The sequence below is a fragment of the Echeneis naucrates genome, chromosome 9 (genome assembly GCF_900963305.1).
Source record: "Echeneis naucrates chromosome 9, fEcheNa1.1, whole genome shotgun sequence".
NCBI classification, from domain to species: Eukaryota; Metazoa; Chordata; class Actinopteri; order Carangiformes; family Echeneidae; genus Echeneis; species Echeneis naucrates.
In genome coordinates, this window is record NC_042519.1 from 3526463 (window position 1) to 3552448 (window position 25986).

Below are 25986 nucleotides of genomic sequence, written 5' to 3' on the forward strand. Positions count from 1 at the left end.
TTTTTTTTTTTTTTTAAACACAATTTACTTAACATTACCACTGCAACTACTGTATAGTTTCTTTCACAGTGCTCAGGAACAAATGACCCTGATGATGTCACAGTGATGGCACTGGGTTATTACTCCTCAGTCCACAAACAGGGTTTACTTTCAGCCCCAATCGTATCCAGACCACTCTTTTGGGATGGTATCAGAAATCAGATTTTTTTTTATTTATTTATTTTTTTGGTAATTTGGGTGAATTGACTCTTAATAGCGGCTGCCACGAGAGACTCTACATCGCTCTTGGCCTTACATCCTCCAGAGAAAAGATGTGTATGATGGTGCATAGAAGTCTTGTGAGAAGTGTGGATGAGCAAGAAAAGTAGATGTGCTGGACCAAAGCCAATGAGTCTACTTTAGTGATGTAGTGAGACAACTGTCTCTGCCTGCCTGGTCCATGACACCAACATGTCCGGTCTCACTCCTCTGACCTTCTGTAGTGTAGTCCAATCTCTGCCACAGACCCGTCTGTGTGGTAAATCTGCAATTTCTTTTCACACACCCGCCAACCACTGTTCAGAGCACTCAGCATCTCACAAACACATCATTCAGCTCTGCCACCACTTCAACCTCTCTATATACACATTAAAACTCCAGATGTACCACACACTAATAAAGTACATGGAACATTCTGTGTAGCTCCTGCGCCCTTCTTCAGCAGCGTGTCTGTGTCCACAGCTGGCAGCTCACATTAACTCTTGTGTCCTGGTCCTCTGAGCTTCAGTTGGAGCTGGCTGTGATGGGTTTCTCTAGTTCCAGGTCCAGGGGAACCGAGTTGAGCTGGAGGTTGCTGTGGCAGGTCTTACAGACACGGCTGGGCTCAAACAGCTGCTGGCTTGGCACTGGGATCTTCTGGTCACAACAGCTGGCGCAGAACACGTTCCCACAGTTCCTGCAGGGGGACACAGACGGGTCACTTCTGGACTCACAGACAGAGTCTCTTTACACCTACAGTTACCATGTGTCTCCTTGTAAGATTGTGTTCACATGAGACACAGCTCTATCATATTTAAACCAAGGTCTGTTCTCCATCGGCAGAAACCTCTCAGCTTGGTTTATTGTTGATTGATTTGTGTTTGTCTCTGTATAGGATTTTATTTGAAATACAAATAACTGCTTTGGTGGGACAAACAAGAGAAATGTGTTATTTACTCTAATGTAAAGTAAATATGATTTGATTTGGAACATGTTTACTCTAGAGTAGTAAGTGGTGGATATGCAGACCGGACCAAAATATGTTCAACAAAAAGTGCCTGACTATTAGAATTGGAGCGTAGAACCACAAAAAAGGAAGTTAATTATGCTAGCTGAAGAAAACTTGACATTTAAATAATAAAAGAATATATTTTAATTATATGCTGTTAAGATTTGAAATACCAACTCAGCTACACTATTACCTCTACTTAGGAAACATGGTGATAAAATCTGATGCCTCCATTCTAGTCCGCTGTCATAGCGTTTGTTTCTTGTCGCACTCGGGGAACGCCTCCTGCATGACCTCATCAGAAGCTGAAATAGCATTAAGCCAGCTCTAATTGGTTTGCACTAGTGATCTATGTCGGGAGGGAATGGGGCCCTCATCCTATATACAAGGTGCCAAATAGCATTCAAAAACCTCTTTGACAGAAGCCTGATGATAACTGTGCTGGTTATGTTATAGCTTCCTTCACTTTTGGTGAATAAATGCCCTATTTTTAAAATTGAAAACCTGTGTTCCTTTGCGCCAGCCTGCCTGGACTCTCACAATTCTTTCCCACCATTAGCTATCATTCTCTATTCCAGGATTATTGATACTATTTGGTACTGGACATCTTATGGACAACACCCTTTAAAATGTCACCTCATGAAGGGGGCATGCAGAAAGCTGCTTACATCCAGAGCACTAGCTCCATTGTTGGACCTTCTGGCTGTGCTCAATTCTCTTTTCTGTTCCCCAATTTAACAGGCAGATCTGAAAAATTTTAGCCACAGCTAAGTGTGTTGGTGAAATCCATGAAATTTCTGTGCATCATGCCTGTCCAAAGTTTTCCTCAGGGGGTCATTCTACAGCATAACGCTACCTTTATCACTGAGGTTATAGGCTCCTGCTCCCCTTATGAGCTGACCAGCTCTTTATCCCCTGTATCAGGGCCTGAATAATCTGTGTTCAGTTCATACAATGAAAATTTATAATGGCAGGATTCAGTTTTATAAAGAACAATCAACTTTTTGTGTCTTGTGCAAAGCCACATGTGGGTAAGCCTGTGTCTAAACAGCATCTGTCCCACTGGATACTGGGAGCTATCGCAATGGCTTGTACTAGTAAAGGTCTCCAACCGACTGCTATTTTGTGTGCACAATCCAGCAGGGTTTTAGCAACCTCAGGGGCTCTCTTTGAGGGAGTTTCCATTCAAAAAGTATATGTGGCTGCCTCCTGGGCCTCACCCCACGTTTGCTAGGTTTTATAGGTCAGATGTCAGGGCAGCACCCCTGGCACATTCAGTCCTTACAGGCTTGTCTTAAAGCCTGTTTTCCCTTTGTGAAGTCCAACTGGGGGAAATTGCTTTAATCTCAGGCATGTCTGGCAATCCAGGAGTCAGTATTTTGCCATAAGGAGAGAAGAAACAAATGCTATGAGAGAGTATCATGAGTGAGGGTCACCCGAACCACCCTCCTGGCCATGGAAGCGAGGAAGAGGTAAGCTTGCACAACATTGGATGTTCGGATCATTGGGGACACATGATAAACAGGAGTAAAGTAGCTCTGGAACTGTCTGAACGGAATGGTTCATTCTGAGCTTTGCAGAGGTCTTCACAGCTCCACAATACCAACTCTGTTTCCTCCCCTGTAAGATGTTTAGAGGCAGGGGAAGAACTGGAGATCAGGTTTGGGTAGGTTGTCCAGTGTGACCCGTGGAGACCTCCACTTAGCTTACTGTTCACAGTTCCTCTTTGTTGTGATGTTGGAGCACATGCTGTGTTAGCTGAGGTGTTTATCTACTCAGCAGTGGTAACTTGATTATTCAACCCACTCTAAATATGGGTTACCATCACTAAATAAGATGGCAGGTTACACTGGAAGCTTGAGATACCCATGCTCAGATTCAGATGTAAGGCCATGCTCACACACTTGCACACACAGTGGTCCCTTCTACCTGCCTGTACTCACCCTGAACCTAAATTAAAAAAAATTTGACTTCATTCTGTTTGCAGCCACTTCCAGCAGTAGGTGGACTGAGTGGTCTTCAGTATCATGCTGTGCTGCTGGGGGGGAGTGGGGGGAGTGGGGAGGGTTGGGTGGATGCAGGATGGTTGGGGCAGCATGCTGCCAGATTGTGTGTTGACAGTGGTGGAGGGGCGGAGTGCTTATGTGGTGCTATGGCAAGAAGAGGGTTGAGGTTGAAAAAGTTTTTGTTTTAGGTTGAAGCTTTTCAGGAAAATTAAGAATCAGCCGACAGCCAAACACAGCTGATCCACTGACAGCACCATACTCACAGCCATTAAAAACCACTGAGTGAAAACACACTGACCCTGCAGAATACACACTCAAGTCAATACAACTCAAAAACGAAGAGCGATATCTCTGAGAATTTGCTAAAACACAATGAAGGGAAACCAGATGCAGCATGTAGCGAGGGAGGGATAAGGATTAGAATGAGGAAGCTGGAGCAATGTCTGGTAAAAATGGTGGAGAGTGGGGTGGTGGTTGGGGGACAGGGGAGCTGGATCTCACCAAACCTCCTGGATAGGCTCCCTGCCACTGCAGAAGGGGAGAGCGGCAAACAATGGATAAGAACTGCCTGAACAGTGGAGCAAACCTAAAATACACTTCCTGCTAAAGATGTGTGTCAGCTTTACAAAGATCAACAGAGACAAAGACAGCTTTAGAGATTTCCCGTTAAAGCAAGCTTGTACATTTGGGACCCACAGCTGTGCCAACCACAGACTGTTTAACATTAGATTAACATCTAATATGACATCATTCTCATTAACATGAGAAACTAGATGTTTAAGTTATCCCAGACCTCCAAACAAAAAATAAGTTGAGAGCATCAGTGACACGATAAGATAGGACCTATAAAATACACAACATTGAAATTTATCAATTTGTGATTTCACCAAAATAGCGCTTGATGCTTACCAGGAAACTTTGAATAGACATCTATTATTATTCAACACAGTTGTCTTTGAGAATTTATCCTTGTGACAGGCTCTATCCCACATAACTGAGGTAGTGAAACCAATCTAACATCCTATTGCCATCACTGGTTTTGAATCACACAATAAACTTGTAGCACAAATTGAACACAGATACACACATGCCATATCAAGCTGCAATATGAAATCTGTGCTGCCCAACTCCTCCTAGTCAGGCAATCTGAGCCTCTGATGCCTTAATATTGATCATTTTCGTAACTCCGTCTCTGACGTCCCACATCTTTGTGGAAATCTATAATCCGATGAATGCTTCAAAGAGAAAACAACAAGGCCCTGTTTACACTAGGCACTAAAATGCATCTTGGTATCAACCCTATGAACCGCAGGAACAAACTGAAATTACCAAATTACCGCAGATATATAGAACAGAGTAGCCTAGTGTGAGACTCAACAACGAAAGGGAGAGGCCGCTGACAATGATTGACGATTGCCGCTTCTGCAGCTTGACACTTCACAGTCTTTACCTGCAGTGATGCTTCCTGGTAGCAAGCCAGAACCTGCTCTCACAGCCATAACACTGTGCTGCCAAATGATCAGGGTACCAGCGAGTGACCTGTAATGTACAGAGCAATTTCAGTTCACAGCTCCCGATTATGACTACGACTATCCTGATGAGATTACAGGAGATTTGTGGTCAATAAATCCAAACTCACTGAGCAAACAAAGCCATTGCTTTGAAAGTTTTGGTCTTTCTCACACTCTCCTCGCTCACCTCAGTGTCCTGCTTGTCCACCTGCTCCCAGCTTGCCTCTGAGAAGAGCTCTGTGCTGCAGCGTGACAAACAGTTGGGGTCTAGGTTGTACTCTGAGTCTGTCATTGAGGTCTGTGTTGAGGGAGACGTAGAATTGGCAAGGGTTAAGAATCTATGTGGCCAAAGTTAGAACAACAGCAGTTTTAGGTTTATAGTAAAGAGATTTGTGGTCAGTCTGTCACTATCTTACCACTTCATCTCCCATGTCTCCGTTGATCCTGTGGGAGCCAGTGTGCTGCTGATTCTCCAGACGGCTCCACAGCTCTTGCACCTGCTTCTTCAGAGTGTCCACTTCCATTTGGTGCCCCGCCTCAATCTGCCTTAGCCTCTGCTGGATGGCATCACTGTGCAGTGTCAGACCATCATCATCCAGGTGACTGCGTGATGGTTGCTCTGGGCTGACAGTGGCCCGGCTCAGCAGGGCATGGCAGCAGCGATGTTGGGAGCAACTGACTCGTGGATGGAAGATCAGGGAGTTACTGCTTGCCAGGGACATCTGTCGGCTCAAAGGTGCTCGCTCCCCATTCCCTTTAGCCCAGTGAGGACCTCCACAGGGCTCCCAGTCAGAGCTGTCACCATTACAAAGTCCATCTCTGCTGAGGTCAGCACTCACAGAGTGAAAGGCACTGGCAGAGGCTCGTTTGGTGCTTCCATTTAAAGTTCTAATGAACCCATGCTCACCTGTCTCAAGCCCTTTCTCCTTTCTGGTGGAGGGTGTCTGGTTCCTGCCATCGCTGCAGGGTGTGCAGCTCAGATTACCAGGGACCTCAAACCTGCCGCAGAACTCTTCAGTTAAAGTCTCTGTCGAGCTTTCCATCAAGGAGGCCCTCTTGTCCACCTGCTCCCCTAGCTCAGACACACCATGGTTAGATGCTGACTCAAGGCAGGTCTCATCCATACCTTGGTCTTCAGATGACCTATCGGCATAGCCATTAATTATAGTTCTTTGGGATGCAGACTGCTCAAGCTGACATGAGCTAGAGCCCTCAGGTTCATGCACAGCCTCCTCTTGTACATATGATTTATCACTGTCCTGATCACCTGGTCTCTGAGAGATCACAGCTCCCTGTTGGTCTTCCTCTTCTGCCTTTTGTATGGGGAGAGGTGGAGTCCCACAATGCTCTTCAAGCTCTATTACACCATTTTGTGGATGGTGACCATTAGAAAACACCTTTCTTTGCATCTCTGTCTCATTGACCTTTGCACACTCCTCACTGTCTGCTCCTTTCTCCGCCTTTATGTTAACAGTGTTGATGACATGGGTGACAGCAGCACTTCCCTGTCTCTGATCTGCTCCTGCCTCCTCCTTTGTGGCTTCCCGAAGAATGTTCTCCATTTGGCCTTCAGCCACACCCATTGCCACAGAAAGCTCTGCTGCCGTGTTCACCAGAGCACCCTTCCCAAGGTCATTGTGTGAGTCCCGAGTCTGGAGGCTGTCATCTAACTCAGAGTCCACCTGATCTGGGTAGAGCCCAACTCCATTAGAAAGCACCTCCTGATCCTGGTTCCCCCCTCCCTCCGGCCCTACTGTCATGTTAAGCTCCAGAGAACGCCGGTGTTCCTGCCACTTTTCATTCAGGCTCGGGTCACTGGAACGGCGGTTGGGAGCCAGGGAGCTTCCCAGCTCACATGCACTGGGTAGGTTGTCAAATGAGCGCGTCTTTGTGCATCTGAAAAGGAAACAATGCAAGATTTATTCAAAGGAAGTGTTTCACCACATATCAATGGCTCAAAGTGTTTGGCACTGTATCTGAAGTTGCCCACGATAATTAAAAAATGTTTGGGTAACATATCAATAACATGTCAACAGCACAAAAACAATTAATATGAAGCATTCAGAGCTAGCTATCAAACTACATCAACATAAGAACAACTGGAACGTTAATGTTTTCCTGTTGGTATCATGGTATCACTACCATGAGACAGAAGATAAGCAGAGCATAAAAAAGTATCTGAGAGTGTGAGTGCCCAAGCAGAGCAAAAGTATAGAAGCAGATGAGTTGAAAAAGCAGGCCTCTCAATGTGTGGGAGTCCTCTACCTGTGTTTATCTTACATGAAAGAGGAAGAGAGGGGGGGCTTTGGTGCCAGCGTGCCAGGCTCACCTGCCCAGTGGTGCATCCTCAGGGTTGGCACCGGGGACAGGGTAGGGGGCACAAGAGTCATCACACGGGGTGGTGGGGGAGGAGCTGGGCAGGTAGACTGCTGTCCACAACATCAGGTTGCGCACATGACATACTGGGTGAAGAACCTGCAAAAACAGCTGGAAACTTAACTTAAGCCTTCAACAACCTTCTAAAAGTGTTTAGCCTGTGTTGTCTGAAAGACGTAACAGCAGCAGGAGGACTGAAAATAAGCAGGTTCACCCAGGTGTTTGATTCGAGCAGCTGATAAATATTCAAGTTATTTGACCTGGATCTGAATGCTGATCGTAACCTTTCTAGTTATTTTTTTTTTGGTCAGTGGAAAGGGGCTACAGAATGTCACCAGGAGACAGGAAAAATTTACAGGTAATATGAACAAATATATTAAGTCTAAAAAATAAAAAAGTAACAGCTCATGTAATTATTTAAGTAAACAGCGACATCTGAATGTGGTGGTGGCAGCAAGATTTTACACCCATTCAAAGTTATGGCTATAACACCGAAAGACAGGATCAGAAGGGGGGCAACAATTAAATAAATGCAAGATTAAGATCATTTCAATTAAGAATAAAAATCTAAGAGAAACTTATAAAACACATAGCTTGGGGATTCATCTTGGTTCAGCTAAAAACCTTGCTGTCCATACCTGCAGGAACTGGAATCCCTGGCCTAAGGAGGCGAGATATGGCTATCAGAATTTATTCCACTGACATTTCCTCCTCTGTCTTCCTTCAGTCACCTCTATTTATTTTTTTTTTTTGTGTGTGTGTTTGTTTGTTTGTTTTTTTGGGGGGCTTTTTAACTTGCTTCAAATACAGTGAACGTACAGTCTCAGAGTGTGAGGAGTATAGCATATTCCTCAGCGTGCGGTTGGCAGGTCTTAGCAGTGACCACACTGAGCAGGTCCTCTCCTGAATATGGCGGTCTTCCCTCTCCTTGCCGCTGTTACAGAGGAAGGTGCCAAACAGACAGGAATAGGTGTGTTGCACCAGTTTGACCTGTACAGACAAAAAAGCTGACATGTAAAGGCTTGCACTGACATTATAGATATTATAATGAAACCACAGATGAGAGTTTCTTAACAACTCATTTACATGCCGTTACTGTAAAGGCATATCAGCGTCTTAAAATTGTGAACAAAAACTGAATAGACCTCAATCCAAAAGCATGTGATTTCCTTTTCCATGGATGAAAATATTCTTCAGTGTCTAACCTTAGGTAAGTAATTGCCAGTTGTGTTTGATTTCCATCAATAGTACGCACCAGAAAGGCCTCATTAAACTCAAAGGAGCATGGAAACTGCCTCTGCAGCTGGTGAACACAGTCCAGCCACTGCAGGAAGACAGGACAGCGCTCATTCAGATCGTCTGAGTTTTCTCCATGGCCACACCGGTCAGCAAACTTATGGCCAAAGTCCAGCCACTCCGTCTCCACCAAAACCTGGAAACCCTGTAAAGACACATGATCATCACAATGTTGTCATACTTTCAAGCCAATTATGTTGAGACTTTTCAGAGAAAAAATAGAAACTGTAACTTCAACTTCCAATTTCAATATCAATCTTCATGTATTAGCATTAGAAAACTACAAAATAGATTGTGGAACACTGGACCAGCTGTACACTCTGTACAGGGTGCTTGAGGGTTCATGGGTATTCATCCAACCAGTCCACACTGGTTTCGTGGACTTGGAGGAGGCATTCAATCATGTCCTTCGTGGTATTCTGTGGAGGGTGCTTGGGGAGTATGGGATCCAGAGCCCTCTGCTAAAGGCTGTTCAGTTTCTGTACGATCAGAGCTTGGATTCACATTGGTGTGAGTCAAACCTGTCCCTATTATATGTTGGAACCTTGCAGGGCTACTTTATGGACATAATTTCTAGGCGCAGCCATGGGCTGGGATGCAGATAATGATGTCTGGCAGGTTCCTTTGAGCGAGGACCTCCAGCATATATTGGGATGGTTTGCAGCCGAGTGTGAAGCGGTTCGGATGACAATAATTGCCTCCAACTCCAAGGCCATGGTTTGGACTACAGGTCGGAGGACAGTCCTTGCCTCAGGTAAGGGATTTTAAGTGACTTGGGGTCTTCATGAGTGATGGAAAGGGGCAGCATGAGAGAGACAGATGGATTGGTGCAGCGGCCAGCATCAATCCATCCATCAGCACCAGTGGTTGATGTACCAGTCTTCACCTATAGTCATGACAAAAAGCAGAGGTCTTCAACTGGGGGTCTGTGAAGGTACTGCAGCAGGGATGCAAAATTTTTGGTTGATTAGACTTTTCTTTTTATATTGCCCGCACAATTTTTTCCACAAATTTAAATGTCATACACATTAACATGAATCCAACAAATTGTAGTGAACAGATAAATAGAGGCAGAAGACGTCTTTCAGTCAGCAGTGTGCACATTCAGCAACGCCCAGGAGCTCTTTCAAGCTGAGCACCAATTCATTCACACCTGTCCGTCTTACGAGGAGGACCCGCCTCTATTGCTGCTTTGCCAATCACAAGCCCGTCTGTAATATTTTTACAAAATGGATAGTTTTGTAACACGATAAAAAACCATAAGCAAAAGAGAGATAGGCAGCTGCAAAGGGCAAGTGTAAAAGAGAGAAGACCCAAAAATACACAAACAATTAGAAGACAGATGGTACTGAATATCCAATTTGTGCCATTTATTCTACTGTGCTGTCAAACAAGTCTATGAAGCTATCAAAGTTGCAGTGTCACTTGGAGACAACCCACAGCCACTTTAAAGACAAGCCCATTGAATACTTGTCTCAAATCCCTCCAAGGCCAACAGACATTGATATGGAAGGGAGAAATAAATAAATAAATAAATAAAATCAGCCAAAATTGGTGAGCTAGCTTTGAAATGTTCTTATCAAGTTGCTCTTCGGATTGCCCAAAAGAAACAGCCATACACACTTGGAGAGGATTTAATATTGCCTTCAGCAACTGACGTGTAAAACAATGTATGGGAATGATATTGACACTAATAAACTCAAAATTGTTCCATTGTCAGACACAACCATTGCTTGCTGTATTGACAAGATGGCATTGGATATGAAGGTGCAACTGTTGAGAATGTCAGATGCATTTGCATTACAGCTGGATGAATCAACGGATGTGTCAAAGGACGTGCAGCTCCTGGCATTCCAAGAAAATTACATTTCATGGGCAAAATGTGTTGCACTTTGCACTGACAGTGCAAAGTGCAACACACTTATTTGCAATAAGTGGCCTAATTGCAAATTTGTCAGGGATGTGGCTTCAGAGGTGATTTGGACGTACTGCGTGTTGCTCAGAGAGTCATTTGTTGCCAAGGACATGAGCAATGAACTGTCTGATGTCATGGACCCGGTTGTGAAAGTTGTGAATATAGTCAAGAAGAGTGCTTTGCAAACGCGACTCTTCTCCAATCTCTGTGCTGCTGAAGGGGAAGAGCACATTGGGCTTCTGTACCATTCTGAGGTGCTCTGGCTCTGTATGTGGGATCTTATCCTTTTGGATAAGGTAAGATCCTGAAACAAGAAGCTGAAATGATTTTCCTTTGCAGGGGGGAAGGATGCTCCCTTAGAGGTAGGGTGAGGTGCTCTGTCACCGGGAGGAGCTGGGAGTAGAGCCGTAGCTCCTCCAAATCACGCTGAAGTGGCTTAGATATCTGTTTCAGATGCCACCTGGACACCTGCCTGGGGAGGTGTTTTGGGTATGTCCCACCAAAAGGAACCGAATGGGATGACCAAGGACAGACTGGAGGGACTATACCTCTCGGCTGGCCTGGGAAAGCATTCAGACCCCTCCCAGAAGAAGTGCCCAGGGAAAGGGAAGCCTGGGCTTCTTTACTTAGACTATTGCCCCTGCGATGTGGCTCCAGATAAAGCAGTAGAAGAAGGATGAATGGATGAATGGGTATAAAAAGAGAACTAAAAGAAGGGGAAACTTTTTCTGTACCTCAATAGTGCGGTAGTAAGGGTCCAACAGCAATTTGGACAAAGCAACAATCTGAGGTGTGCGGTCCCATCCATCAGAGCAGTGCACCAGCACAGGCCTGTGGTCTCGATCCACGGCGTTGACCACAAGCAGCGCTGCTTTCAGTAGCAGTGACAGGTGCTGCAGCCATTTGGTGCTCTCCAGTGCAGAGAGCCAGCTGTAAAACCAAAATCATGAACATCAGACCATCTTGTATGCTTGTCTAGTTGGCAAAACTCATCAATAACTTCTGCAAAACTTTGCACAGGCACCAACTCAAAATTTGTGTATATGTGCTATCTCAATGTTTCAGTTGTTATTTTCGTAGGATATTTATCTCACGAGTATGAATGCATTCGTTTTGTCAATCAACCTGTGGTGCGTGTGGCAGAATGATTAGGGGATTGTGATAGTTTATGCTCTGTATATTTTATTCTTATGACATAAGGCTTAGCAGCATTTCTTACTTAGTGTAGTGGTGTAAAACTTCACAACTACCAGAAAAATGAAGATATCATTATAGACTGGATATAGAAGTAATCAACAATATGAGTGTAGATGGACATGAACTGTGAGACCCAACTCGAACAAGGAACATGTTTTGTTTAGTTTTTTTCTGATTTGATCCTTTAAACATTTCAGTGATTAGAAGAGCAGTGGTGTGTTAAACTTGAGCGAATTAATCAGAGACTTTTGTGAAATTGAGTCTCGGTGTGTACATGGAAAGAGATCCTCTGTTTGGGGTTGGGCGGAGCTTTCTAAACCAGGCATGGATGCACCACCAAGGCCAAAAAATGCTGTGGCTATTGGTTACTCCGGCATAGCCTGAGAGCTAGAAGTTTAATAGTTTGTCTTGCAAAACTGTGGATTTGTCACTCAGGGAGGTTGGAGGCACTGCAATAGGCAGAAAAAAAACCTACTTGGCTGGATCTGGCATCTGAGTGCAAAGGAAACGCAGAGACTGGAAACTCTTGCGGATGGAGTGGATGTTGGCCATGCCCATAAACACCACCTCACAGTTAGGATAGTACTCTGGGAAGGGAGGAAAACAAAACACAAAAAATGAGAGCAAAAAATCTAAACTCAGATTTTAGTGCAGTTGTGAACTAATTTACTGAACTCACAACCCACATTGACCCAATTCTGCCTGTCAATAGGGAACAAACTGAGAGGACCTACCAGGACATTCACAGCCTCCCCCCTTGGCTCTGTTTGCAACAGCAGCAGCGTAGGATCTGGCATCCAGGATAAGCAACTTGTGGGGCTGGATGACCAACGTCTCTACCTCTGAGCTGTTGCTTATGGAGGATTCTAACACAAACACAGTGAAATTAAAGATGTACGAAATTAAAGTAAAAAAAAAACAAAAAACAACAACATTAGCATAAAACATTATCAGTCTTCAACCTTGTTAGTTACTGTGGTGTGTATAATTCTGCCGCTTCAGACAAGCTGTGATATGCGAGATTGTGAAACAATCATCACATGCAAATCTATCTGTGTGAGTGTTAGTCTGTGAAAGTGTGTGTGTGTGGCTTCTACAGTGTCAATGAGAGGGGGTGTGAGAGTGTGAGATCTTACCAAAGTCAGTGTCAGGCAGGTCTGAGCCATTGGTGTAGGAGCCATTGGGGAGGTGTTTGTGGGAGCTGCTGTCCACAGCGCAGGCCTTGGCGATCGACTGAACAAGGTGCTCATCATCAGCATTCCTCCAGCCCCACCAACTGACCTCTGGCTGACCACAGCGGGCAATCACGGCACCTGTGCTCACGTGCCTATGTGAAGGGTTAGCCAGAGCAAAATCAGTTCGTTGGCACAAGAAACAACAATCACTGTGTATGTTATGCGGGCTGCAATATTAAAATTTATAGTCTGGACTTCAGTTGTAAAGGGTAGTGGGTTATATCATAGTGAATAATACTTCCATTATCTCCATTAATTTGATGGGTTTTTTCCCCTTGTTTTCTTGATAGTCAGTCATTGGTTTATTCGTGAGCATATCTAATATAAAACCATTTGCAAGTCCAATCAACATCACAAAACACAAGTATTTATTTCAGTTTATACAAATATTCTGAAGATGAAAACTTCCAATTTTTGTTTAAAAACTGACCAAAGGAATTTTAAGAATTATTAAATTTGCTGCTGACAAACTTGTCTATCAAATATTAACTCAGCTTATTATTTCAGCGCATTACAAAAAAAAGAGGAGCAAAGCATTAATCGTTGTTTGAGGTGCTTACAGAAGCCATTTGTGAACCACTGAAGATAAAACACACAAATGTCTCTGATTGGAGTAGTATTCGACAAATAATGACAAATAATCAAAGGCTCCAAAACCATGTTTGGTGGTGACCAAAAGAGAGATACATCCTGGAAAATATTATGTATTAACATTAAGTATTATCGTTAGGTTGTGTCTTAGTGGCTGAAGTAAATGTCTTTCCATATCCCTTTTCTGAAGTCATTTTTATTCCTTTCACTAACACTAATGCCACTTACCACGTGACTAAGATTTTTGTTTCAAGTTAACCTTCTGGTTCGAAGCTCAGCTTAGGGAAAAACAAACACAAACCAACCTATAAACCACTGCAGGAAATCTCTTCCAGGAGCGGAAGGCTGCCACATTTTCCAGCTCCTTGTCAGTGATCCAAGCTGGCACAAGAAGCTGTTGAGGATAGCTGGGGCAAAGTCTGGCAGAAGAGAGAGACAGAGAGACCAATAGCTAAACAGAGACAAATGAAGGGAGTGCCAAGGGTCGTGATGGCTCAACAAAAGTCTCCGTCTACAGAGACCTATTCCTGGGCTGAGCCCTCATCTGCTCAGGACAGAGCGTCAGCGATATGCAATAGCACCAGAACCCTTTAACACACAAACAGATTTGTACACTAATGACAACTAAGGAGAGATCCATCTTCAAGGTGAGAGTGAGAAAAACCATCACAGCAGCAGTCTTCATGTCCTGAGTGAAAGCTGATATTACCTGAACTTGCTGTTGATGTCAGATATCCTCCATGCATTTTGGGTGTCGAAGCCCATCCTTTCCATTTCATTCTTGAACCAGGAGGTGACATGTTCGCCTGCAGAGAGCAGACAAGTCTGATAAGCACGGAGAGGTTCAGTGTGGGCTGTAAGGGACAGATGTAGCAAGGTACCTGGTCTGCACAACTCGCAGTGCTGCTCCTTTTCGCCAGCATACACTTCCATGCACCATGCATGGAAGGCAAAGGAAAAGAGATCCTCCAAGCGTGTGGGAGGGTGAACCACCATGTTCAGTCGTTTCAACCATTCCTGACACTGCTCAAAGGTGGAGAATTGACATCTGGAAACGCAACAAAGGGAACACAAAAGCCTATGTCACACATAGAACTTAATATTATGGGAGTCCAAGAACAACAAGAAGAAACCCAAACTGAACATCCTAACCCTGTTCTATGATACAAATACTTTAGAATCAAGCAAAAATCATGTCATATATTAACATATTTCCATAGCAAAGTACAGAAAATCTAAAAGTACAATCATGTCAAACACATTTTACATTTGAGTGATTTTCACAAAGATTTTCTACAATGCTTAGTCCAAGTAGCAAAAATTATAATTTATGTGCAGCACACATTTCACAAGAATGGAATGAAATGTAGCTGATAAATGGTTAAGAGCAAGAAGCTGCCTAAGCCTGCTTGACAGCTTGTCTGCATCACTGAAATGAAAGACTTTCTCTGCTGCCATGTATAAATGTTGCCAGAGTCAACATGTACCTGGCATCTGGGGCCTGTATCATGAAGGTGGATTAACATGCCTGAGATCTTTTTACGTTATCGGGCTTCACATGCACAGACATCCGCAATCCGGATAAATGGTCTCACTAAGTCGGATATTAGCTCACTAACTGTACCCTGAGTTTTACCATATAGATTACTTTGCATTCACATAAAAGGGGCGGGATTTGCTGCATACGACCAATTGTTTGGGTTATGGTTAATTTAAACCTCATTATTTATTTTCCACCCCAGGGGAGCAAAGCGGAGTTTGGAGCAAGTCCGCTTACTTCATCCAGAAAATTAAACAGGTTTACTCGGTCACAAACTTTTCTCTCTCTCTTGAGAGCTCCTCTCACAATTTTAGCACCCACATCAATGGGCAGGTCATTTTCCAACAGAAGTGATTGGTCAGTAGTTTCAGTAGTAGTCAGGTAGTTTTATATACCTGTTAAACTCTTAAACCTGAATTTAACCTGCTCCAGGGAAGGTTAGGTGTTCCATGTAAGGTACCATGGTAACGTACCAAGACTGAAAGTAAACCATCTTTGTGAAACTGAAAACCCAGGGTTAACTCTGACATTACCTGTGAAGGCTGAAATCCAACTTTGTGAGACAGGCCTCTGGTTTTTTGTCTGTCGATTTTTGTCTATTGTTAAATCTACTGTTAAATGAAGTTTTCTGCAACTTTCTGGAGTGGTGTGCAGAACATACCTGACAACTTTGCAGTCCTTACAGGTCACATGGAGCTGGAACATATCCCGACACTCCACGCTTTCTATAAGCTGGAGAGGGACCTGCAAAGTGAAGGACAGGGAATATCAACACTTGATTTGCAAACTTTAGAAGACAATGCACTGACCAAACCCATGCAGTCAGTACACACAGTGTGACATACTGCAACTAAAAATCCATTTAGCAAATGAATGGTTACCAACACAGTAAAACTCCTTCATGTTAAGAATCAGCCACATGCGCTGCAAAATCCCATTTTAGTTGAAATATTTACCTGTATGACCAATGACAATTGGCAGATTACTGGTCAGGTGTATTTCCATAATTTTTTCATAACACATCACATCCCTTTTAATAAAAACAACCTTCTTAAACAGGAGCATAAAAACACTGATGAGCCTTTCCCATTGGGCCTAGCGCTAGACTCTTATCTATAAGAGGCAAACTACATGCAAAGTTGAGAACTGTAATGTGTTTGTGACCTAAAGAGAATATTTTGAATACTGTGAGGAAATACTTATGCTGCTTTTGACTAAGCTCTGTTAACAAGCTATAGCTGAGGCAATCTTCAGTAGTACAGAGGGCTGTGTCTCTCAAGCTGTTGTTCATACACAGGCCACAGTCATGCATGATCAACATTCAGCCATCAGCAGCTCAAGCCGCCAATGCATTGGTAATTAAGGCCACTGCCTGATGGATATGTTCTTGATGTGTTAAAGGGCTGACAGCTTGTGTGGACAGATTTCCCTCAAATATTTTATATCAGATTTACTTAAATCCAGCAGCTGGTGTTAAACAGGATGGACAAGCGTCTACTTCTCTCAGCTAGGTAACAGACAGGCACAAACATTTTATACACACAAATTATTTATTTTCCATCACTCCACACCATGCAACTCAGCTGGGTACTTACAGACACCTCACAACAACAACTCTATTCAAGGCAAAACAGAGGAAACGATAATCAAAAATTGCGCCTGTCGATTTGGAACTACGTCCTGACACAGGGCTATCATTTCAACAAAAATGTAAATGTTCACGCATTCTGCTCTTGCAACTTCATTCCTGCACTCTATTCTACATCCTTAATCTGGTGACGATCAATATTCCCGAGCTGTTGGTTAACAGCCTCTCACTAGTTTCCAGCACCTTGTAGCTCTGGTATCAGTCATGTTCAAAAAAAAAAAAAAAAAAAATGGGGGGGGGGATATCTGAGCAAAAAATTCAAACTGAACATTAAGACCTGCAGCCTGGATGATAAATGTTGGTTCAACTCAAGTAGCGAATGAGAACTTTGCTGAAATAAAATACACTCCAACACACTTGGCATTACAAGCATGAGTAATACAATGATAAATGCATGGTACCCTCAATAAAAAATAATGGTGGCAGGTGTTGCAGGGATGCATTTCATAGATAGAATTATGAATTTGCAGATGTACTGTGAAATATTAAAAGAAAAGACGCAAGCATCAATCCGTGTGGTTGGTGCCATGTGGTCATCTAAATCTCCTTCACATAACAACCCAAAATATAAGGCCACTGGTTGATTTCACTGGGTGAAGGTGATTCAGCTGTGAAGCATGTCACCAGACATAAACTTAATAGAATACAGTTTTGAAAATACAAGTTTAACTTCACTTTCCAATCAGTGTCTGTTCTCTGAAAGAGTTCTTTTTCCAAGAACGTAGCTGTGTGTCAATAACCTTGTGCTTTTCTTTAAAGTCAAAGGGGTCAAACAAAAAAAAATTCTTTTAGAGTTAGGAGACCACCAATAATAAAATAAATCTCTAATGTTACTAATTATGCAACCCCCATAGAATCACTGCAACCACTGCATACTAATATAGAAACCAAGGTGGTCAAGAGTCACTCAGAACTGCCAATGCTCCACTCACTTTTTTTTTTTTTTTAGAAAATACTTACATTGACAACAGACTCTTTGAACTTGATATGTAGGCGGTAGTTGGACATAGCGATGATGGCCTCCTCTGCTCTCCCCACATACTCTGTGAACTCCCCATGCAGCTCAGGAAAGGGCACCTAGCAACAGCAGGTGATAAAACATTTCAAACTATCTATACTATCAAAAAGATCAGATGCTGTTTACACATCTGGATGTGGTAAAAAAAATCACTGTTTCACTCAACATGGTCACTTTTACTATTTTGTAACTTGTGCCAACCATTTCAGGTAAAATGATATTAACTCTTGTCAGCAGCAGTGTAAACTCTACACTTGTTTTCCTTAGCGAGAATTTTTTGCATTTCCAGACTCCTGGTGAAGAGGGTTGCAACAGTATTGCGTTTACACTCTGATTCTATTATTTTATGTTTCATAATTATTATTTTATTTAGCCTAAAACTAGCCAAAAGCATGGTGGTATGGCATGGCTCAATGCATGCTGTCAAATAAATGCCTACAGCACTTTTTTCCCCCAATTCTTCACACCAACCTATTTTAGATAGATATTAGATTTTGATTGTTATATTTCTTCTTCTATATTTTGACTTATTATTAGGTAAAAAAAAAAGAAAAAAAAAAGATTGTTCTTATTAGTAGTTTTCCTTCAATGCCCAAATATTGTGATTAATATCGTATCATGGACTCAATATTGTATTATTACCGAATTTTTGGTATTGTTGCATCCATTTGTAAAGGGCCCAGGAATTTTACTACTTTTTCCAATTTGTTTTCTTTGATCAAGGCTCCTGTTCAGAAAACGGGTAACGAATGGGTAATGAAAAATCTGTGTTTTTCAAGAACACAGCACTAATAGATGAAATTGAAATTTTCAAAGTTTCACAATTTATACTTCAAACGCCAGCAAGTAGCTGTTTGATAACATAAGTTAGCACTAGGTACAGGTAATCAAATAGGGGAAGAGGAACACTGACGATGACTGGAATGACCAACTTGTCTATAACAAAGTGATGACCTATAAACTTCCCAAGGCAACAGATGAGTCTGCTGGTTAAGATTTTTACCTGATTTTACTGTTTTTTATAATGACAGAAAGCTTTTTTCCAATTTCAGGGCATACTGATGTTACTTGACACTTTGCTACTGAAACAATAAAAACTGCAAGTGAGGTGAAGTGGCGTGCCAGCATAGTTATGTAATAGTTTGATCCACGTATTTCCACATAATTGTCAGATTAAGTGAGGCTTTTTTTGACATGAGAAAAGCCATGAAAGCAGCAACAACTTCACCTGCATGTTTTCCTCCTCCAGGACAGGGGACTTCTTGGGGAAGATCTGATTGGCCTGGATGCACTCCATGCTATGCTGCCCCTCCTCCTCCTGCAGAGAAAAGTTTGTTTACAGAACTTGAGTCACCTTTAACAACTACAACCATCTATACTTTAGTTTTAATATGGCTTTTGAAATATTTATCCAGGGAAGGCTATTCCCTTACCTATTTCCCCATTCCTAATACACACATATATATATATATTAACAACTTATTTTATGCCTTTCATTTCAATCAGTAATTGACAGAGAGGCCAAAAGGAAACAGAGAAAGCGCATAGGTCCCAAGCTGGAACGGAACCCAGGACACTATGATTACATGGCATAACCACTCAACCCACAGCACTGCCTCTACATTCATAGCTTTACTACAGAGTTGTTCAGAGCAGATTACCTGGGAATTTCATAGCCTTACTCAAGACCACCACTGCAGTAGTTTGTTTGGGTGGGTTTTTTTTTTTTTTTTTTTAATGATGGTGGGGGTCACTCCTCTCTGCCAGCCACTACACTATTTGAACAGCTCTCAAATTGTTAGGATATAGCAGAAGTGTGACAACCCTATTGTGACAGATTATTTAAAAGCAACCATAGTGCTGTTTTTACGCTGGCTGGTGTGGGTGTCTTGTCTTTCCCAAACAGACTGAAATATGTAGGCCTGCGTAAATCATGAATATGTTCTCCCATGACTGCACCATCTGCAACTTTGTCACAGACAGGAATAACAAAAAGAGAGGACTGACACAGGACTTTGTGGACTGGTGCCAACCAGACCACCTCCAGCTGGTGTAAGTAAGATGGTGACATCTTAAAATTACCTGGGTGTTCAAAACAACTGTACAACAGGACTGGGGTGATAGCACCCAAGCTCCATACAGGAAGGTGCAGAGCAGGCTGTATCTGCTGTGCAGACTCAGGTGTTTCAGGGTGCATGGAACAGTCCTGAAGACTTTTCTTTTACTGTAATGGCATCAGCAATCATTCACAGTGCAGTCTGCTAGGGGGCAGCATCTCGGCATCTGAGATGGAACAAACTGCACAGGAAAGCCAGCTCTCGTCTGTGATGAAGATCAATTATCACCCCCTGCAGGACTCAGTGGTCTGCAGAGTTCTTTTAGCGGTACACTGCCCCATGCCAAAAGTGTGAAGGACCATTACCACAGATCATTCCTTCTTTAAGATTGTACTACCACATACAACTATAAATTAACTCTATTCCTGTTATTTATTACTTGCGGTGTGACAAAACACTCAGCTCACGAGATGGTACAATGCATACCGGGTTGGCGAGAATGAGACAGAGATTTTAAAACAATTTTTAAGAATACTTCAAAGACAAAATATCTGACTGGAAAATTAAAGTAATAAAATGCAAATCAATGCAGGTGAATTTTGAAACATTTGAACTAATCTTGTGATTCTAAGTATGGATTAGTATATACAGTACAGCACAGAACAATATATAAGCACTGTGAATTATGGAAGAGTTTCTAACTTCTTCTCAAAGCTGTGTTTGATCTAACCAAGCTCCTTTCCAAAATTGGAAATTAAGACATAAAAACTATATAAAAAATTTAAATAAATAAAAAGCATTTGTCTGTGTTGTCTCATCTACCCATATTTTTCCTATGGCATGGCTGAATGAGAGCTATGGTGGTTCTGCCCCTCACACTTGCACTAGTGGTGATGTAGGGCACTGTGCATGTTGTCATGCTGCTGAGCAAACAACTTTAAAGTGGCAGGGGCATCCATATAGGTTGCAGCTGAATAATGCTCTGTAAAACTACTTTACCCTCGACAAGAAATGTCATGTTTTAATCTCGCAAGATCTTGCGGCACAAGATCTCACCACACCCCCTACTTAATACTTTTTGGCCTTTTCCCTTCCTTTTACATCTACCCCGACATCTTTCGTACCCCATCTTTGCTTTGTCTTTTACTCTCCACTGCTGGTAGAATTGCAATTTATCCACTGTTGAGCAAATAAAGAATTCTGAATTTGAAGAACATGCAGTCCTTACTAGAAATAAGCATTGTAATAGAAACTTTGAAAAGAATAGTCTACAGCTTGATACTGCCAGCTAAAAGTACAAAGTAATATTTTTTTAATTACAAGAAGTTATCACTTGCAACATGGAAAGTTTGTGAGCAACAGAACTTTAGAGGTCACAGTAGATTTGTCCAAGACTCTCCATGGGAAATGCCACATACAGGGCTTACAGTCTGGGATTTTACCTCAATGGAAAAAATGTGTGACTGTGAGATCAATATAAATGGATAACCTGTGTTTGATTAGAAGCTGTCTGAATACTGCGGAATGAAAACAGATGGCAGATAATTGACAGTGGCAGTGCATCCTGCTGGCTCAGCAGGAGCCAAGCCCATACACACATTTCCCATAGCTGGAGATGGTGTGTGCTGAGGGCAGCCAAAATGTAGCCACCAGACTGCAGCATGCCAAGAGAAAAAAAAAATAAAATAATAAATAATAATAATAGTAATAATAATAAATAATTAATAATAATAATAATAATAGTAAAATACATATTTCAATGGGAAACATTCGATCCACCAGTGTCCACCAGAGATTATTATGCAACTATGTAACACAAATTTCTGCAATTGAAACTGAAAGCTGTTGTGCTTAGGCAGCAGCCTTGGACGACCTTTGACTCTGTTGCAGCTGGTGTAAATGTCTGCTTCCTGATAAACAGGTCTGATTAACAGGGACAATCAATGGAGAGTTTCCAGTTCTGCAAACTGCACTCAGGCCACAGGCCAGACAGCGGCTATTCTCCAAGCATAAATAAAGCTATTGGTTTTTACCATGGCCCCTGTGAAGGAGTGTGGGTCACCCAGCAAGGTACTCTGGCCTGGATTAATCTGTACAAGAGGAATAAAGACAACTGATAAGTAATTTTGACAGCAAACATGTGAAATGTAGTTGTTATCTATGAGCCACTGTGTTTAAAACACTTTCACATTAGAATGTACATTTCATCTCCAGCCTGGGGTCAGATACTGTGGGTGCCCAGGTATGGAGCAACATTTTCTGAAACAAAAACCATGATCCAGACACAGTCAAAATGTTGCATTATCAGCAGTGTTTTCATGTTGGTTCAACTGTTTCTTGTTGGTTTTAAAATCCAATTCAATTAGTACACAGGGTTCAGTTGTTCATGTCAATGGGTCAATATTTTATCTTATAAAAAGTGTTAGTTTGCTTAATGTCGTGTAGTTTTAAAGTTTATATCATTGGCTCAAATCAACTGAAAAGAGCAAATGTTGAGTGACATATACTAGATTACTGAATATACCAGGGATGAAATTACAATCTTAAATTATGAACCAAAGTAGCATAATTTTTTCATACATTTGTTAGCAGTGTGTCCTTTATTTATTATTTAATTGCACGTGAAAAGAGTGTCAAGAAACTGAGAAAAACATTGTAGTAGTTGTACAGCTGGAGTAGCTCCCCTTGTTGTGTGCAAGCATCAGGACCTTTTAAATTCCTTCACAGGGCAAACAGTAAGAAAACAAAATAACTGTTTCCCATGATCAACCAAGAAACTATTAGCCCTTGGTCAAGCAGACATGTTCAAAACGTTTGATAGCAAACAATTTCTAGATGTAATAGTACGAAAAAGAAAACCAGGCTTGTTGCTTTCAGTAACGTGAACAGACATTTACTTAAGTTACATTTAGTAAACCAGGACAAAGGTACTGATGGCCTGCAGTCAAAGAAACAACAAAAGCCTAAAAATGTCACATGAAAAGTTATATAATGTTATGTAACACGATGCAGACTTACCACAGACGATCAGTGATGAATGATGAGCAGTACTTTTTGAAGCTCTCACAAGTAAGACATGGAAATCTGTGGAACTGAAGGCAAACAAACAACTGAATAATGACCAAATGCTCTGCCTTATAACCTTGTGTCTACTTTAGAAACAGCAGACTTTTTCACTGAGACATTCAAACGACAGAAGCTCTTTTGATTCCCCTGCAAAAGTATAACTGTGCTGGTGGTTACCGTGGGTTGCATGTGAGCACAGAAATACCACTTAAAATGAGTTTTGGAATGGCGAAAAAGCCAGTGAGGGACTTAACAGTACAGTTAGAAATAGACCATGCATATCTTTAAATTCAAACTCATGCTACAAACTTCTGAGGTTAATGCCAGTCACTGAAAAGTAGGGTACGGTCAAACTTCCCAACAATGATGCCCAAATGGCAAATATGGCACATCCAGAGATCTCACAGCACATGGGTGTTGCGTAGTCCAGATTTCTTGCAAAAGAAGTGAACATGCAATTTACTAAAAGAAATGAGCAGATACCAACATTTGTTTGGGTATTGTTTCACTATTTTCATAGACTTGTTGCCAGAAAGCAATACTACTCATAGTCTATCTTCAAAACAAGTGGTCTATCATCACAGAGGCCCACAAATAGCTGTAAAGGTCAACTACTCTTGCAGAGCCTGAAATGTGATCTGACAAAGCCAGTGAATGAGCTGCTGAACACACCTCCTCAAGAACATTTAAGATCCAAAGGGCTGAAAGAAGACAAAAATCCCCGTGCACCGCAGACAGAGAAGGCCCTCAACACAGCCTGGTCAGGAGAGTGGTGTAAAGCAAGAAATGGAGGTCATTACTAGACTGGCCAAATGCGTCCAATTTTTACTGCAGATGCAGCCTGATAAAGACTATCTGCCACACACACACAGCTGTTTATCGCGCCAGGCTCATGACCTGTGGCTACTAGTCTGTTTAGCTCTTAGTTTAGATTGAGAGTCGCCCAGGGAGGGCTAAGCCCCTTAGAGCCTTAACATTACTCCTACCCCGTGACCAGCCACCACGCATCACAGGGGGGCAATAACATCGGGCAAATGAGCTCGATCTCTAAACTCTAGAAAACTTCCGACCACATATGCTGACACAGTCGATGCACTGCATTGACTGGTAGATCAAGTACGTTGACGGCCAGGTAGCAAAAGCGCACTAGGGCACTAAAAGTTAAGGGTACAAAAGCATGCACGTCGGCTTATTTCGTGTCTGCAATATCCGATTCCGTCATCTGAAAAAGAGAAGCACGGTTTCAGTTTCAAAATAAATAAGTTGCGACAAAATATGTCAAGTTACTGCGATAAACGTAAAGGGGGCAACTCAAAGGAAGTTTTCCAAAACCCAAACACTTGCTATTGGTGTTTTAATGAGTGCTAGCGTGTTAAGTGGTGCACAATGTCACGTTAACAACTAAGACAAAACCTCCCAAACCAACCAGAGTCGGAAGCTAACATGTCAGGCTCTTCCGATAAAGATCGCAATAGGAAAAGTAGAACAAGTTAAACTACATACAATTACTGCAACTCTTCGCTTCCCATGCATAACGCTAAGATAGATTTTTTGAGCGGCCATCTAACGTCATAAAGAACAGTCAACCAAAGATGGGACATCGGTGAAGTAATGCTCGCAAGCTAACGCTTAGCCCGAAGTGGATACTTGGATTGCGAGCAACGGACATTAACATTTACTTGTCAACAATGTGTGGCTGTATTGTAGTTGCGTGGCACTCGGCGTTTTCCATTAAGAGCTGTAACACAGGCCAGTCAATATAGCGGCTAGCTAACATTAGCTAGTGAGGCTAGCAGAGCTCTCAGTTTTTGTTGTTATGAGATGGAGGGCGGACCCCAGAAAGGAGGCCTCTGTCAAAACACACCGTAGAACGGCCGCGACCGGCAGACTCACCAGTCAAAGAGGCGCTGAGAAGTAAAAAGCCAACGAGTCAACCAAAGCCCTTGCAATTACTGAGCAGCAAGTCAATATCGGCCAAAGAAACATTAGTCATTTCCGAGCCGAGGCCAGCTTCACTAGGTCCCCTTCCAGGACAGAGCCGTCGTCGCCATCGCAGCGAATTCTCCAGCCCAACAACCTACGTGATCTATGACGTCATTGCGTCGGAGCGATACTCCAGGCGGGGAGAGGCTCACAACCACGCGGTGTGACCATGTAAACACTGCACCGTGCAACTCCTGTTATATCTGAATTCAATGAGAGTATTCATCTGAGCTGTCAGTAAATGTGGCACACCACTAATTTGGTAATAAAAACACAACACAGCAGGGTCTTAAACAATTATGTATTGAATAATGGCTTACATATGCAAATTCAATTCCAAGACACTTGACATACTTTTGTCCATTCTTTAACATTTAATAGTCTGACAAGTGAGGTTTTAGGCAGGTATTTAAGCCCACCTACACGTCTCTTCCTTTGCTCACAGCTGAATGACATATTTTCATTGTAACAGCCTCAGTGGAAGATTGTGAAATCTCTTTTTATTAACAAATATAAATACGACCATTCAAAATTTTCTTTTGTGACCAATTATCTTATTATTTAGTGACAAATGTCATTTCTGAAATAAAACCATTTCATGTGAAGGGCTATTGTTACAGAAAGCTTGGCTTTTTTTTTTCTGAACCAGGTGAGCCCTTCATCCCTTTTAGTTCACACATTTCCACAGAACATTTCTCTCAGCATACAATGTGGCACAAAATAACCGATTTAAATATTCACCAACACGTTATGTATACTGGGTTGTTTTGGGTTTGGAGTTAACAAGATTCATGATAGCTTTTTGAGAGCCAAATTTATCACTCACCATGCAAGGGACTCTCACTAATGTAAAAAGACTTCAGTCAATGTCTCTGTGCAAGAACAACACAAAAATGCTGCCTATCCCTTGTCATGTGTCCAGAATGGTTTTGCATGCAAAACAATGAGATTTACACAATGAGATAATGGTCAAGGTAAATACATTTCATTTTCAATCATATGCCCATGTCACGATTAAAGACAATGACATTTCAAATAAAGAAATGTCACTTCTAATCATACAGCATAATATGCACAAAAATGGTATTACAATAACCAGAGAACAATCTTCTGTGGCTCTGAGAAAAATAAGAACAGTACTTTTAGAAAGCAGTTTACTGATCTTGAAAATGCAACCCATAAGATTAATCCTGGTAGTTCCAATCGGCACTGTACTTTGACATATATGTGTAATTAATTACAAAACAGCAACAACTCTCCACCAAAGCATTGCTTTCTGTGAAAAGTGCAATTCCCATAAC

The 25986-nt window shown here is 42.2% G+C and overlaps 1 protein-coding gene across 1 annotated transcript; it reads right to left on the reverse strand.

The window, feature by feature from the left end:
* On the reverse strand, positions 1 to 24764 carry mtmr3 (myotubularin related protein 3). Its single transcript, XM_029511434.1, has 20 exons — positions 24596 to 24764; positions 22655 to 22728; positions 21670 to 21726; positions 18808 to 18897; positions 17522 to 17638; positions 15575 to 15657; positions 14255 to 14421; positions 14083 to 14179; positions 13679 to 13792; positions 12684 to 12874; positions 12282 to 12413; positions 12023 to 12134; positions 11085 to 11280; positions 8395 to 8580; positions 7959 to 8129; positions 7093 to 7238; positions 5180 to 6659; positions 4951 to 5061; positions 4703 to 4791; positions 1 to 934 (listed from the first exon to the last, which is right to left on the reverse strand). Exons 3-20 carry the CDS (start codon positions 21670 to 21672, stop codon positions 763 to 765), a joined length of 3657 nt encoding a protein of 1218 aa, XP_029367294.1. The 5' UTR covers positions 21673 to 21726; positions 22655 to 22728; positions 24596 to 24764; the 3' UTR covers positions 1 to 762.
* Between the last annotated feature and the right edge of the window lie 1222 nt (positions 24765 to 25986).